This window comes from Equus przewalskii, chromosome 20 (assembly GCF_037783145.1).
Source record: "Equus przewalskii isolate Varuska chromosome 20, EquPr2, whole genome shotgun sequence".
NCBI classification, from domain to species: Eukaryota; Metazoa; Chordata; class Mammalia; order Perissodactyla; family Equidae; genus Equus; species Equus przewalskii.
The window spans coordinates 4766133-4781693 of NC_091850.1; the positions used below are offsets into that span (position 1 = coordinate 4766133).

General features: G+C 37.2%; 1 protein-coding gene across 2 annotated transcripts in view; it reads right to left on the reverse strand.

Moving 5' to 3' along the window:
• Window positions 1–15561, reverse strand: part of CDK7 (cyclin dependent kinase 7) — a 39548-nt gene that overhangs the window by 21289 nt on the left and 2698 nt on the right. Inside the window, exons 3-7 of one of the 2 annotated variants that reach the window (XM_070586838.1) lie at window positions 9902–9935; window positions 8690–8757; window positions 7850–7918; window positions 5740–5850; window positions 4554–4672 (exon numbers count right to left, since the gene is read on the reverse strand). In XM_070586838.1, the coding sequence (XP_070442939.1) occupies window positions 4554–4672; window positions 5740–5850; window positions 7850–7918; window positions 8690–8757; window positions 9902–9935 (401 nt within the window). Of the gene's footprint in view, window positions 1–4553; window positions 4673–5739; window positions 5851–7849; window positions 7919–8689; window positions 8758–9901; window positions 9936–15561 lie in introns of those variants that run through there. The other variant, XM_070586839.1, reaches the window with a different exon arrangement.

A 15561-nucleotide genomic window follows, 5' to 3' on the forward strand; every position in this document is an offset into this window, starting at 1 on the left:
TTAAGAAGACTGAAACGATATCAAGCATCTTTTCTGAGCATAATACTATGACACTACATATCAACTACAAGAAAAAGGCTAGGAAAGTTGCAAATATGTGGAGACTAAACAAGATGTTACTGAACAATCACTGGATCGATGAGGAAATCAAAGGAGAAATCAAAAAATACCCTGGAGACAAATGAAAATGAAAACACAACATATCAACTCTTACAGGATGCAGCAAAAGCGGTTCTAGGAGGGAAATTCATAGCAATACAGGCCTACATCAATAAAAAAGAAAAATCTCAAATAAGTAATTTTTTTTAAAGATTTTATATTTTTCCTTTTTCTCCCCAAAGCCCCCCGGTACATAGTTGTATATTCTTCCTTGTGGGTCCTTCTAGTTGTGGCACATGGGATGCTGCCTCAGCGTGGTTTGATGAGCAGTGCCATGTCCGCGCCCAGGATTCGAACCAACGAAACACTGGGCCGCCTGCAGCATAGCACGTGAACTTAACCGCTTGGACACGGGGCCAGCCCCTCAAATAAGTAATCTTAATCAACATCCAACAGGACAAGACAAAGAAGAATACACAAAGCCCAAAGTCAGCAGAAGGAGGGAAATAATAAACATCAGAGCAGAAATAAATGAAGTAGAGACTAAAAAAACAATAGAAAGATCACTAAAACTTAGGGATAGTTCTTAGAGAAGATAAATAAATTGACAAACCCTTAGCCAGACTCACTAAGAAAAAAAGAGAAAAGGCTCAAATAAATAAAATTAGAACTGCAAGAGGAGACACTACAATGGATACCACAGAAATACAAAGGATTATAACAGAATACTATGAAAAACTATATGTCAACAAATTGGATAACATAGAAGAAATGGAGAAATTCTTAGACTCATAAAACCACCCAAAACTGAATCAGGAAGAAATAGAGAATCAGAAAAGAACAATCACAAGTAAAGAGATTGAAACAATAATCAAAAACCTTCAAAAAACAAAGTCTAGGACCAGATAGCTTCCCTGGAGAATTCTACCAAACATTCAAAGACGATTTAATAACTATTCTTCTCAAACTATTCCAAAAAGTTGAAGAAGATAGAATGCTTCCTAACTCATTCTATGAGACTAATATTACCCTGGTACCAAAACCAGATAAGGACAAAACAAAGAAGGAAAATTACAGGCCAGTATTGCTGATGAACATAGATGCAAAAATCCTCAACAAAATATTGGCAAATCAAATACAACAATATGTTAAAAAGATCAAACACCACGATCAAGTGGGATGCGATCCAGGGACACAGGAATGGTTCAACATCTGCAAATCAATCAAGGTGATATACCACATTAACAAAATGAGGAATAAAAACCACACGATCATCTCAATAGATGCAGAGAAAGCATGCGACAAGATCCAAAAGCCATTTATGATAAAAACTCTCAATAAGGTGGCTATAGAAGGAAAGCACCTCAACATAATAGAGGCCATATATGACAAACCCACAGGCAACATCATACTCAATGAGGAAAAACTGAAAGCCATACCTCTGAGAAGAGGAACAAGACAAGGGTGCCCACTCTCACCACTCCTGTTCAACATAGTACTGGAGGTTTTGGCCAGACCAACTAGGCAAGAAAAAGAAATAAAAGGTATCCAAATAGGCTAGGAAGAAGTGAAAAACTCGCTGTTTGCAGATGACATGATTTTTATATACAGAAAACCCTAAAGAATCCATTAGTAAACTATTAGAAGTAATCAACAACTACAGCAAAGTTGCAGGGTACAAAATCAACTTACAAAAATCAGTTGCATTTCTATACTCTAATAATGAACTACCAGAAAGAGAACTCAAGAGTACAATCCCATTTACAATCGCAACAAAAAGAATAAAATATCTAGGAATAAACTTAACCACAGAGGTGAAACACCTATACAATGAAAACTATAAGACATTATTGAAAGGAATCGATGATGCCATAAAGAAAGGGAAATAGTCCATGCACATGTATTGGAAGAATAAACATAGTTAAAATGTCCATACTACCTAAAGCAATCTACAGATTCAATGCAATCCCAATCAGAATCCCAATGACATTCTTCACAGAATAGAACAAAGAATACTAAATCTTACATGGAGCAACAAATGACCTCAAATAGCTAAAGCAATCCTGAGAAAAAAGAACAAAACAAAGCTGGAGGCACCACAATCCCTGACGCAAAATATACCACAAAGTGATAGTAATCAAAACAACATGATAGTGGTACAGAAACAGGCACATGGATCAATGGAACAGAACTGAAAGCCCAGAAATAAAAACCACACATCTACAGACAGCCAATCTTTGACAAAGGAGCTAAGAAAATACAGTGGAGAAAGGAAGGTCTCTTCCATACATGGTGCTGGGAAAACGGACAGCCACACGCAAAAGAGTGAAAGTAGACCATCATCTTACACCAAAGAGAAAAATTAACTCGAAATGGATCAAAGACTTGAATATAAGACCTGAAAACCATAAAAGCCCTAGAAGAACATACAGGCAGTACACTCTTTGACACTGGTCATAGAAGGATCTTTTCAAATACCATGTCTACTCGAACAAGGGAAACAAATGAAAAAATAAACAAGTAGTGGGTCTTCATCAGATGAAAGAGCTTCTGCAAGGCAACGGAAACCAAGAACAAAACAAAAAGACAACCCACTAGAGGCCATCCCGTGATGCAGTGGTTAAGTTCGCATGCTCTGCTTTGGAGCCTGGGGTTCGTGGGTTCAGATCTCAGGTATGAACCGACACACCTACGCACTCATCAAGCCATGCTGAGGTGGTGTCCCATATACATAGTGGGGGAAGACTGGCACAGATGTTAGCTAAGGGCCAGTATTCCTCACCAAAAAAATACAACCCAACAACTGGGAGAAAATATTTGCAAATCATATATCCGACAAGGTGTTAATCTCCAAAATATATAAAGAACTCACACAACTGAACAACAAAAAAAACAACCTGATCAAAAAATGGGCAGAGGATATCAACAGATATTTTTCCAAAGAAGATATACAGATGGCCAATAGGCACATGAAAAGAACTTCAATATCACTAATCATCAGGGAAATGCAAATTAAAACTACACTAAGGTATCCCCTACACCTGTTACAATGGCTATAATCACCAAGACAAAAAATAACAAATGTTGGAGAGGTTGTAGAGAAAAGGGACCTCATATACTGCTAGAGCGAATGCAAACTGGTGCAGCCACTATGGAAAACAGTATGGAGATTTCTCAACAAAAAAATAGAAATACCATACAACCCATTTATCCCATTACTGGGTATCTATCCAAAGAACTTGAAATCAACAATTCAGAGAGACTTATGCACCCCTACATTCATCGCGGCATTATTCACTATAGCCAAGAAGTGAAAGTAACCCAAGTGCCCATCAACTGATGATTGGATAAAGAAAATGTGGTATATATATATACAATGGAATACTACTCAGACATAAAAAAAGACAAAATCATCCCATTCACAACATGGATAGACCTTGAGGGTATTGTGTTAAGCGAAATAAGCCAGACAAAGACAAACACCATATGATTTCACTCACATGTGGAGGATAAACTAACACACGGACAAAAAGCACAGTTGAGTGGTTACCAGAGGCGAAAGGGGTTAGGAGGTGGGCACAGAGGGTGAAAGGGCTCATTTACACAATGACAGAGAAAAAATAACATACAACTGAAATTTTACAATGTTAAAAACTATTATGACCTCAATTTAAAAAGAAGTGTCTTGGAAATTAACAAATGCCATCTTGACAAGAATTATAAAGTGTACTGTCCCTATCTATTTAATGTGGTTTTTAGTTTTCATACATAAAACCTATAAAGAGAACGGGGCAGGCCTGGTGACACAGTGATTAAGTTCATGCGGTCTGCTTTGGCGGACCGGGGTACACCGGTTCTGATCCCAGATGCAGACCTACGCACTGCTCATCAAGCCATGGTGTGGCAGACATCCCACATATAAAGTAGAGAAAGATGGGCACAGATGTTAGCTCAGGGCCAGTCTTCCTCAGAAAAAGGGGAGGATTGGCGGTGGATGTTAGCTCAGGGCTAATCTTCCTCAAAATAAATGAATAAATAAATAAACAGAAAATACAAGTACTAACAATATGAAAAATCCAAATATCAATGCACTGCTTTGTTTAGAGAATTTTCATTCACACTGAATGATATACAGGCCACCAAAATCAGGTTATGTAAAAGATCAGCCATAAAGTTCCAACCTACCTACCTAAAATGTAAAAGAAGTATAAATTAGTCCCAAAAGTTACTAGGTAAACGCCTGAGGACTGAATTAATTCAACTCCGTTTGAAAAAATGGCTGGTTTTTTTTCATTGTGGTAAGATATACATCACATAAAGAGGGCTGTATTTTTAACAAAACACCAACCATGATTCCTGAACTCTGCCAAGATATTTCAGAGAAACCAAATGATGCTCAGCTGTGATTAATATCCTGCACAACATAAGCTTCCAGTTATTTAAGAGATTCTTACCTGGTCACAACCTGATGTGTATAAGCTCTATTGGGGCTCCCAAATGATTTGGCCAGGCCAAAATCTGCCAGTTTTAGAACGCCATTTTCATCTAGCAACAAGTTGTTTGGTTTTAGGTCCTATATCACAGAGGTTTTAAACAAACAAGTAAGCAGGGTGCGGAATATCATAATGATACATTTAGTTGGCTTTAAACTTAGCAAAAACAGGATGACACCTCAATTTTAAACAATAATATTTTTTTTCACTGATGTGAAATCCTATCAAAACAAACTAAGATTGGTCATAATACTCAGTGAGACCTTGGGTCAAGGTACCGAATTTCACTGAGCCTCAACTTACCTACTTCACAGAGTTGCTGTGAGGATTACATTTAATATTTCCTGTAAAGAGCCTAGTGTGATGACTGGCTCAATAAACAGTTGTTGCTATTAACTTAATAACAATAAAATATTTGAACTTTAGTAAATAAAAACATTATGCATTTAGAAAGGATGAGGAACATATTCTTCAAAATCCACGCCAAAATGATATTAGCAATAACCTAAAAGGGATTCCAAGTTTAAGGTATGAGAATTACTAACTATAATTACATATTCTTAGCTTTCTATCTAAACAGGGTGCCTAAAAACATCTATCTAAATTATCAGCTTGTTCCAATAGCTGAATGTTCCTAACAACGACTCAACCATTTCAGAAATTTTATTTCATTACTTCACAGAATTTTAGAGCTACTAGAAATACTATTTTTCCAAAGGTATTTCAGCATTGCATAATTTAAGCCACACTCTCACTGCATCTTTTTCCCCTAACAACAGTATAGCACAAAGAACACTGGACTTACAGCCAAAAGATCTAGGTTCTATTACTCTGTCAGTTATCAGCTACTGACCTTGAAAAAATATATAACCTTGGTCTGGTAACTTAGCAACTTAGCTCCTCATCTATGAAGAAAATGAAGGACTGGGTCTCTTTCATTTCTAAATTTCACATAGAAATTTAGAGTCCTCACAGAACCACTTGGTGGAACAACTGAAGGGAACATGCAGAGGAAGAAGATGGGATAAAATGGTCTAGTTTTACCTTTATTTTAACAATTTACATATTCAGACCGTTTACATATAAATTGGCTACATAAAACCTGACTACAACATAAAAAGTAATCGTACTTGGTTAAAACCCTTACCCTATGTAGAATCCAATGTTGATGTAAATATTCTAACCCTTGAAGAGTCATCAACATGTAGGCTTTGATGTGTGATGGTGTCAGCACAAGACTATTATCCTTTATTATAACCTGTAAATCAGGTATACAATATACAGGTAAACTTTATTAGCCCAAATAAACTCCACCGTATAAAATCATTTATAGACATAAAATGAATATACTCATACAGGAGAATCTCAAGAGATGCTGCCTAACTCTGACTGCTGTGTAGGAAGCATTGTCAGAACATCCAGTTATGTGTTAAGGAAAGTATCTTCGGTTTGGAAAGAAAGCAGTGCTTTGTCTCCTACTTTGATTTTAGGCATCCGTGTAGCGAACATCTGTTGTTTTCACTTGCCCCACAATGTACAGCCTTTTCTGATAATAGCATTATTCTGATAATAGCATATTCCTTTGGGACACCACCTGTTGCCAGCTCAGTCCACATGGACTGACCATCACCTGTGGCCTCTAGAGGTAGATACACGACCCAGGCATAGCCAATCACTATACTGCAGCCTGCTGTCCAGGAGATTGGTGATCCAAGCCAAGCCAATCAACCAGGCCAAGTGCCCATGCCAGAATCAAAGGGAACAAAGCACTTTCTTTCTTAGGGATTATTAAACTCTAAGGATATAAGCCTGGAAGTGTCTGAGCCACTACATCAAGAAACTATGCCCATGAATGAAAGCAACAGAAAACAAAACAGAACTGAGTTAAAGTGCAAGACTGACTTCTGATGGCATTATTTGTGAGCTGTGCCTAAAGCCAATTTATTCCTAGACTTGCCAGTTATTATGAGCTAGAAATCCGCATTTTCTTTTTTTAAAAATCAGATTTAGGTAAAACGTACCCTTTTGACTGCACAGTTCCATGAGTTTTAACAAACACACAGAGCTGTGTGACCACCATCACAATCAAGCTCGAGTTCTACAATCCCTCACAATTCCCTCAGGTCCTCTGTGCTCTATCCTGCCCTCCACTCCCAAACCCAGCAATCTCTGATCTGATTTCTCTTCCTTCAGTTTTACCTTTTCCAAAATACCATATAAATGGAATCAGACAATACATAGCCTTTTGAGCCTGGCTTCTTCCAATTAGCAATAATGCATTTGAGATTCGTCTATACTGTTGTATATATTAGTAGTTCATTTCTTTTTATTCCCAGATAGTATTCCATCGTATGGAGGTACCACAATTTGTTAATACATTCACTAGATAAAAGATATCTGGGTTGTTCAGTTTGGGGAATTATGAATAAAGCTAAACATCTGTGCACCAACTGCTTTCTGAGCAGACATGTTTTTGTTTCTCTTGGATAAATACCTATCAGTGCTATTGCTAGATCACACTTTAAGTATGTATTTAACTGGACAAGAAATTGCCAAACTGTTTTCCAAAGTTCTGTACCACTTTGCATTCTCACCAGCAGTGTATGAGAATTCCAGTTGTTCCACACCCTTGAATTGTCAGTTTTTGAGATTCGATTAATATTAATGAAAAGTATAAGATCTTATTTTTCTCAAAAAGAAACTCAGCTTTTAAAACGATGATATTCTGTGATAATAGGAAAAATAAGCTCTAAATTTTCAAAGGCCTAACACTCATTCCTCTAAAAATAATGTTGTTAAGATTGAGGCTGGCCCCGTGGCCGAGTGGTTAAGTTTGCACGCTCTGCTGCAGGCGGCCCAGTGTTTCGTTGGTTCGAATCCTGGGCGCGGACCTGGCATTGCTCATCAAACCACGCTGAGGCAGCGTCCCACATGCCACAACTAGAAGGACCCACAACGAAGAATATACAACTATGTACCGGGGGGCTTTGGGGAGAAAAAGGAAAAAAAAAATAATAATAAAAATAATGTTGTTAAGATTCAAGGAACTTGGTAAATAGAAATGCTAATGAAATTCAAATCTCTGTATTTGGCACCAGGAATATGAACAAATGATTCAGAAGGGCCTTAAGAGTACACCCAGATTTCAACAAAATTAAGCATTCTTTTTGACTACCAGTATCTTCATAAGTAGAAAATAAACATTTAGCTTCTCTTTTGACAGAGAAAAATACTTCCTCTAGGAATCTTAATCTTACCTCTAAATCAGTTTCCATAAAATCAAAGACAAGGCTAATATTAGATTTATGCCCAAAAGCATCAAGGAGCTGCAAAGCAAAATTAAAAAAAAAAATCAAAATGTGATTGTCTATTAAACACCTGACAGTATTACACCAACTGAAGTAATTTAAAAAAATTTAAACAAGTATTTGGACTGTTGATAATTCCTTGTTAAGCTTAAATAGTTTTATTAAATTTGATATTTATCCTTCTTTTGCTAAGAATTAGTACTTTGAGGCACAAAAATATTAAACTTTACTATTTTTTATAAATCATTAAATATTCAACCTTGCCCATAAAATTTTGGGAGTTACAATTAAGAAGTGAACTAATGAAAATCTCACTTCAGTCTCCAATTCAGAAAAATTCCCAAGCTCGGTGCCAAGAAAGTATTATAAATAGCAGTAGCAGCCATCATTCATTGAATGAGTGCATTCTGCAGGCCAGGCACTATGCCAGGACCTTTACATGTATTCAATTAGCTAGCCTCACAACAACCCTATGAGGTAGGGACTATGGCAGAGAACTGTGAGGGAATTTGCTCAAGGTCGTACACATGTTACAGCTCTCTAGGCTGCATAATGATTTCTAACAAAATAAGCCTGTATGTCAATATTTAATTTATTTCATCAGTTGTATAGTTTTAAAGACATTGTCAACAGGAATAATTAGGATAGAAAATACATTTCAGCCTGATAAACTTTTAAACTTTTTGCAAGGCTCATCTAGAAGAACTCATCTTGCTGAGCCTTGAATCAAGAGATTCAGAAAAGGCAGGGAGGGTCCCAAATCCCAGAAACAACTTAGATCATACTCACACCAATTATATTTGGATGACTTAGCTCCTGTAACAATTTGATCTCTCTTAAGGCTGTCCTATTTATACCTACAGAAAAAGGCAAAGCAAAAAGTGAAAAATAATCTGAAACCTCAAAGCTTCTTAAACTTATCTTTTGGGAAAGGTTAAGTCTCTCAGTCGATGGCAATAAACATTCTACAGAAAAAGAAGGGATATTTTGACAATTTTTATGACACATCTGTTTTTCTTTCATATTGTTTTATTTTCAAAATAGCTTAACACAGACTATGATAAATGGTGAAAACAGTATTCACTTTATCTGTAACATATCAGATCTGAAGGCTGCTGGAGAAACAACATGTATAAGTATGTCGCATATAGGCAATAAGTCAACAGCTCCCCTTCCCTTGCCCTATGAATATCAACAGTAGATTTTTTATGCTAATAGGAAACTTATGATGCTAACAGCAAACTAGTGATAAGATAGTATCTTTCCCAATGCAAAGCACAGAAAGCAAAATTAAAAATAAGATCCAGTGGGACTGGCCCCATGGCCCAGTAGTTAAGTTTGGCATGCTCTGCTTCAGCAGCCCGAGTCCATGGGTTCGGATCCTGGGTGCAGACCTACACCATTTGTCAGCCATGCTGTAGCAGGAACCTATACATAAAAAGTAGAGGAAGATTGGCACAGATGTTAGCTCAGGGCTAATCTTCCTCAGCAAAAAAAGATAAAAATAATAAGATCTGGTACTACTTGTTACATAGATGATGTACCCTTTTATAGAAACTATTTCTTGATGACTAAATAGAACTTAGCACTCTAGCAAACAAGGTTTTGGAAGAAAGGATTAAGAAATCTTTTCCTCCATACACCTAATTCCATAGCAAGCCTTGTGTACTTCCATAAAGGCATAGCTTGAATTTTCAAAGTAATTAGAAGCTCAGAAAAAGAAGAAACAACAGCCTGTAACAATACCTAAAACAGTAGTGAAGACAGCAAGACAAGCCACTAACCTTGCTGCCTTTCATTGACTTGGGTGACTTGAATGTTCCTCTGAACGCTCAAATGGTAGAAATCACAGATATCCTGTCTCTATCCTGAGTCTATCTTTACTATTCTGGGACCCTGCAATAACTCTATCCAGAACCACTGTTAACTCTAATACTTTGCTCATTTCCTCAATGAGGATAAAAACCTTTCTTGTTCTGTGAGATCACAAGAAATACATACCATCTTTAGCTTCTGATCTATGTCCAAGTTTGATCTGAGAGAGGAAAAAAAAAACCAAATACATTAAATATGTATTAAAAAATTGAGACTTAATGCATAATATATAAATTCTTCAGAAAGTTAGCCACAGGGGCCAGCCCCGCGGCTGAGTGGTTAAATTCATGCACTCCACTTCAGCGGCCCAGGGTTTCACCAGTTCAAATCCTGGGCGTGGACATGGCACCATTCATCAGGCCATGCTGTGGCAGCATCCCACATGCCACAACCAGAAGGACCCACAACTAGAAATACACAACTATGTACCGGGGGCGATGGGGAGAAAAAAGAAAAATAAAATCTTAAAAAAAAAAAAAGTTAGCCACAGCAAAAACATGTAGTAACTCACATGGTGCTGGAATTAGAAGGCAAGAGGGGAGTGGGAATCATGAATCAGAAAGGCAAAATTATCAATATAAGACAGCATTAAGTACCTACCATTCCTTGTTCCTTAAGTTTCTAAACTGCACATTCAAGTAATGGAATTAAGAAAACAAGTATCTCCTTTATCTTTGCAAGCTTAAATGTGGAAAAAAATAACTGAGGGAAAATTGGCTAATAAACAAAAACATAACTTCAAGTTAGCCTATCTGGAAGGAAATATGTAACATAAACATAAATCGACATGTTTTTTGTTTTGGTGAGGAAGACAGGTCCTGAGCTAAGATCTGCGCCAATCTCCCTCTATTTTGAATTTGGGATGCAGCCACAGCATTGCTTGATGAGCTGATGAGCAGTGTGTAGGTCCACACCCGGGATGGAAACCCGCACACCCGGGGCTGCCAAAGCAGAGGGTGCAAACTTAACCACTACATCACAGGGCCGGCCCCTAAAGTGATACATTTAATATGCCCAACAGTATGCTCTCAGGAGCCAATTTTCCAAAAAGCAAAATTACAAATTGTGATAAAACAGTTAAACTGTTGTTACTGTGAAAAAGCATAACAAATTGCATTAACAGGTTCAGTCTTACACAAAACAGATTACTAAGTTAAAGAACATTCTCTTACTCACTACTTTATACAATGATTAAATGTAATCAAGAATTTAAAAAAAAAAAGATTACTTCTGGAAAAAACACAGCTATTCTACCTTTAAAAATATCTCCTACCTACATACTACAAACAGAACTTTTTATTTAAAGGTAGGCTATTTATTATAGCACCAAAAAATGTGAGGCACTTAGGAATAAATTTAACGAGAGATGTACAAAGCTTTCCAAGAAGAAAATTTAAAAACACTATTAAAACATGCTTAAAAGTGAGACCAAAATAAACAAATATCATGTTCACAGATAGGAAGACTCAGTATCATATATGTGTCAATTCTCTTCAAATTCAACACAACTAAATCTAAAGCTCAACAGCATTTTTCAGACACTGAGAAATCAATTGTAAATTTTATGTGGAAAAGTAAGGAGCTAAGAATAGACAATTGAAAAAAATATTACTCAGAACAGACAATTTAAAAAATGATTACATTTTCTAAAAATAATAAAAAAGTAGATTACTTTCACGAAGCCATCTACTTCATCACCCAGATTCAACAATTATCAATATTTTGCCACACTTATTTCATTCATTCATCCTCTCCTTTTTGATAGCGAAAATATTTTAAAACAAATACCAGACTTTGTGTTATTTCATCCCTATACAATACTTAAGTAAGCATCTCTAAAACATGGACATTTTCTTATGTAACCATAATGCCATTTTCATACCTAACAGAATTAATAATAATGCCATAATGGCATGCAATACCTAGTCCATATTTATATTCTCCTGCTCTTTTCAAATTCCCAATTAGCTGATAGAGTAGCCAAGACAATTTTGAAGAAGAAAAACAGGTATGTAGCACTTATCAGATTTCAAGGCTTTTTATAAGGCAACAGTAATTAAAGATATTGTAGTATTTGAGTAGGGATTGAAAAAATCAACCAATGTTAAAGAATAGCGTGCCAGAGAATGCCCACCATGTGCCAAGTGCAGTGCTGAGCTCTGAGAACACGGTGATGACCAAAAACAGGTTCCTTAGAGTGATGTCAGCATAATGGCGGAGTGAACTTCCCCAGTAATCACTCCCCTCCAACACACAACAAAAAGGACATTCGTGCTCCAACAGAGAACATCCAAACATACAAAAAACGTTGGAGAAACCCACACAGCCATACGACAGCGGGCAGAGAGGCTGGAGTCCCCCTCAGAGGAGGTGGAACAGGGTAAGAGAAAACTTCACTCCCTCCGCTAAAGACTGCGATCCAGGACCATGAGATGCCTCCGAGAGGGAAGGAACAGGGGAGGGGACGTTCATTCTCGGGAACATCAAGGATCCCCGCTGGGCCCTTACAGCCTAGAGGGAAGCCCTTTACTGGCATGAAAGCTTTCACAGGGGGGTGACCTTATCAAGCCAATACCCCAGGAGAGCAGACAGCGAGAGCAGAGCAAAAAAAACCCAAGGGCATGCAGGAGAAAGCGCCACTCCCCCAACCAGCCCAGAGAAGCTCCAGTGGCTCTAGTGCCTGGGATCTTGGCTGAAGGCAGAGGGCTCAGAATGCAAGGCTCTTTACCCCACCCAGTGGCAATAGGCAGTAACTGCAAGCAAATAACACCAGGATGTGAAAACTCAGAGCCACTCCCTCTAGCAATAGCAAACATTATATTAGAGCTCCAAATCAGAGAGAAAATGACAAGTACCCAGAAATCAGTCCTGAGAACACAGAAATATGTAATCTAAATGACAGAGAATTCAAAATAGCTATCATCAAAAAACTCAACGAGTTAAAAGAGAATGTAGAGAAACAATTCAAGGAGTTGAGGAGCTACTTCACAAAACAGATTGAAACTATAAAGAAGAATCAATCAGTACTACTAGAGATGAAACATACAATTGAAGAAATAAAACAAAATAAGGATTCCCTGAATGCTCAAGTGGACATCATAGAGGAGCATATCAGCATAATCAAAGATAGACATGTTGAAATGCTCCAGATAGAGGAGGAGAGAGGACTAAGACTAAAAGGAAATGAAGAAAGTCTCTGAGAAATAATCCAACTCAAATAGGAAATGCAACATAAGAATTATAGGTATTGAAGAAGGAGAATGGAGCAGAAGGCTTGTTCAAAGAAATAATAGCAGAGAACTTCCCAAACCTAGGGAAGGAGATGGAAATCTATGCACAAGAGGCTGCCAGATCGCCTAAATATGTCAATGTAAAAAGACCTACTGCAAGGCATATAGCAGTGAAACTGACAAAAGTGAATGACAAGAAAGATACTAAGCACAACAAGGCAGAACAAGATAACCTACACAGGAACTCACATCAGGCTTTCAGCAGATTTCTCTGCAGAAACTTTACAGGCTGGAGAGACTGGAACGACATACTCAATTGTTCAAGGACAAAAACTTTCAGCCAAGAATACTCTATCCAGCGAAAATATCCTTCAGATATGATGGAGAAATAAGAACTTTCCCAGATAAACATAAGCTAAGGGAATATGTAGCCACAAGACACCCCCCCACACACACAAGAAATCCTCAAGAAGGCCCTCATACCTGAAAAAAAGAAAGGGAAAAGGGGTTACAAAACACGGAGTAAGGAGATAAATAGGTAGACAGAACTAGAGCAGGACAGCAAATACTCAACTATGTCATTAAAGACAAAGGGAAGGAAAACACCAAAAATAAAGATAATCTTGTCATTTTAATCACAAAATCATAACACAAGAAGGAATAACATGTGGGAAAAACAACTTAGGTGGGGAAGAGGAAAGGCACTGAAAAGTTTAGTCTAAGGTACTAAGAGGCCATCAGAAAAGAGACTGTCTTATCTACAAGATTTTGAATACAAACCTCATGGCAACCACTAAACAAAAAAGCAGAACATGGACACAAATAATAAATAAGGAGAAAACACAGAAACACAACATAAGAAACTACATAACTCAACTGGTAGACCAAAATACACAGGACAAGAAACAAACGAAATGCAGGAGGACGGGAAAATGAGTGATAAAATGGCAGCATTAAGCCCTCATATATCGATAATCACCCTAAATGTAAATGGACTGAATTCTCCAAGAAAAAGACACAGAGTGGCAAGATGGATTAAAGAACAAGACCAAACAATATGCTGCCTCCATGAAACACATCTCAGCTCCAATGACAAACAGGCTCACAGTGAAGAGATGGAAGATGATACTTCAAGCTAATGGCAAACAAAAGAAAGCAAGTGTTGCCATACTTATTTCAGAGAAAGCAAACTTCAAGATAAGACCGGTAAAGACAGACAAAGAGGGGCAGTTTATAATGATCAAAGGCACATTCCATCAAGAAGAAATAACATTTATAAATATCTATGCACACAACACAGGAGCACCAAAGTACAAAAAGAAACTATTAACAAACCTAAAAGAAGATATTAATAATAACACAACAATAGTAGGAGATCTCAACAATCTACTCACATCAATGGATAGATCATCCAGACAGAAAATCAACAAGGAAACAGTGGAATTAAATGAAAAGCTAGACGAGCTGGACTTAATAGTTATATATTGAACACTCCATCCAAAAACAGCAGAATACACATTCTTCTCAAGTGTGCATGGAACATTCTCAAGGGTAGACCATATGTTGGGAAACAAGGAAATCCTCAATAAACTTAAGACTGAAATAAGAACAAGCATGTTTTCTGACCTCAATGCTATAAAGCTAGAAATTAATTACAAGAAAAAAGCTGAGAAACGGACAAAGATGTGGAGACTAAACAACATGCTATTGACCAACCAATGGATCATTGAAGAAATTAAAGGAAAAATAAAAAAATATCTGGAGACAAATGAAAATTAAAACATACCATACCAACTCATATGGGATGCAGCAAAATTTCAGATGGAATAAAGACTTTAATGTGAAAAGTGATACTTTTAAATTTTTAGAAGAAAATATAGTAGAATTCTTTATAACCTGGAGGTAGGGAAGCACAGAAAAAGGAAACTCATAAAGGGAAAAAACAGATAAACTCAACCAGGTTAAAATTAAAAATTTCTGTGCCTCAAAAGATACCATAAATGAACTAAAAGCTGGGGTCAGCCCGGTGGCTCAGCAGTTAAGTGCGCATGTTCTGCTTGGGCAGCCCAGGGTTCGCTGGTTTGGATCCCGGGTGCAGACATGGCACTGTTTGGCAAGCCATGCTGTGGTAGGCGTCCCACATATAAAGTAGAGGAAGATGGGCACAGATGTTAGCTCAGGGCCAGTCTTCCTCAGCAAAAAGAGGAGGATTGGCAGCAGATGTTAGCTCAGGGCTAATCTTCCTCAAAAAATAAATAAATAAATAAAATAAAAGCCTAGTGAAAGACTGGGAGATGATATCTTCAATGCATATTTCTAACAAAGGCTCAATACCCAGAATATATAAAGAATTACATGAAATCCTTAGGAAAAAAAATTTATAAGCAACCTAACAGAAAAATAGGTAGGAGAAAGTCTAAAAAGCCAATAAATCTAAGAAAAGATGACCAATCCCACTGGTAATAGAGAAGTATTAACTGAAACAACCACCACAGACTGTAAAACAATCTACTTGACAAATGTTGTAAAGTCTGACAATACCAGGATGGTGAGGAT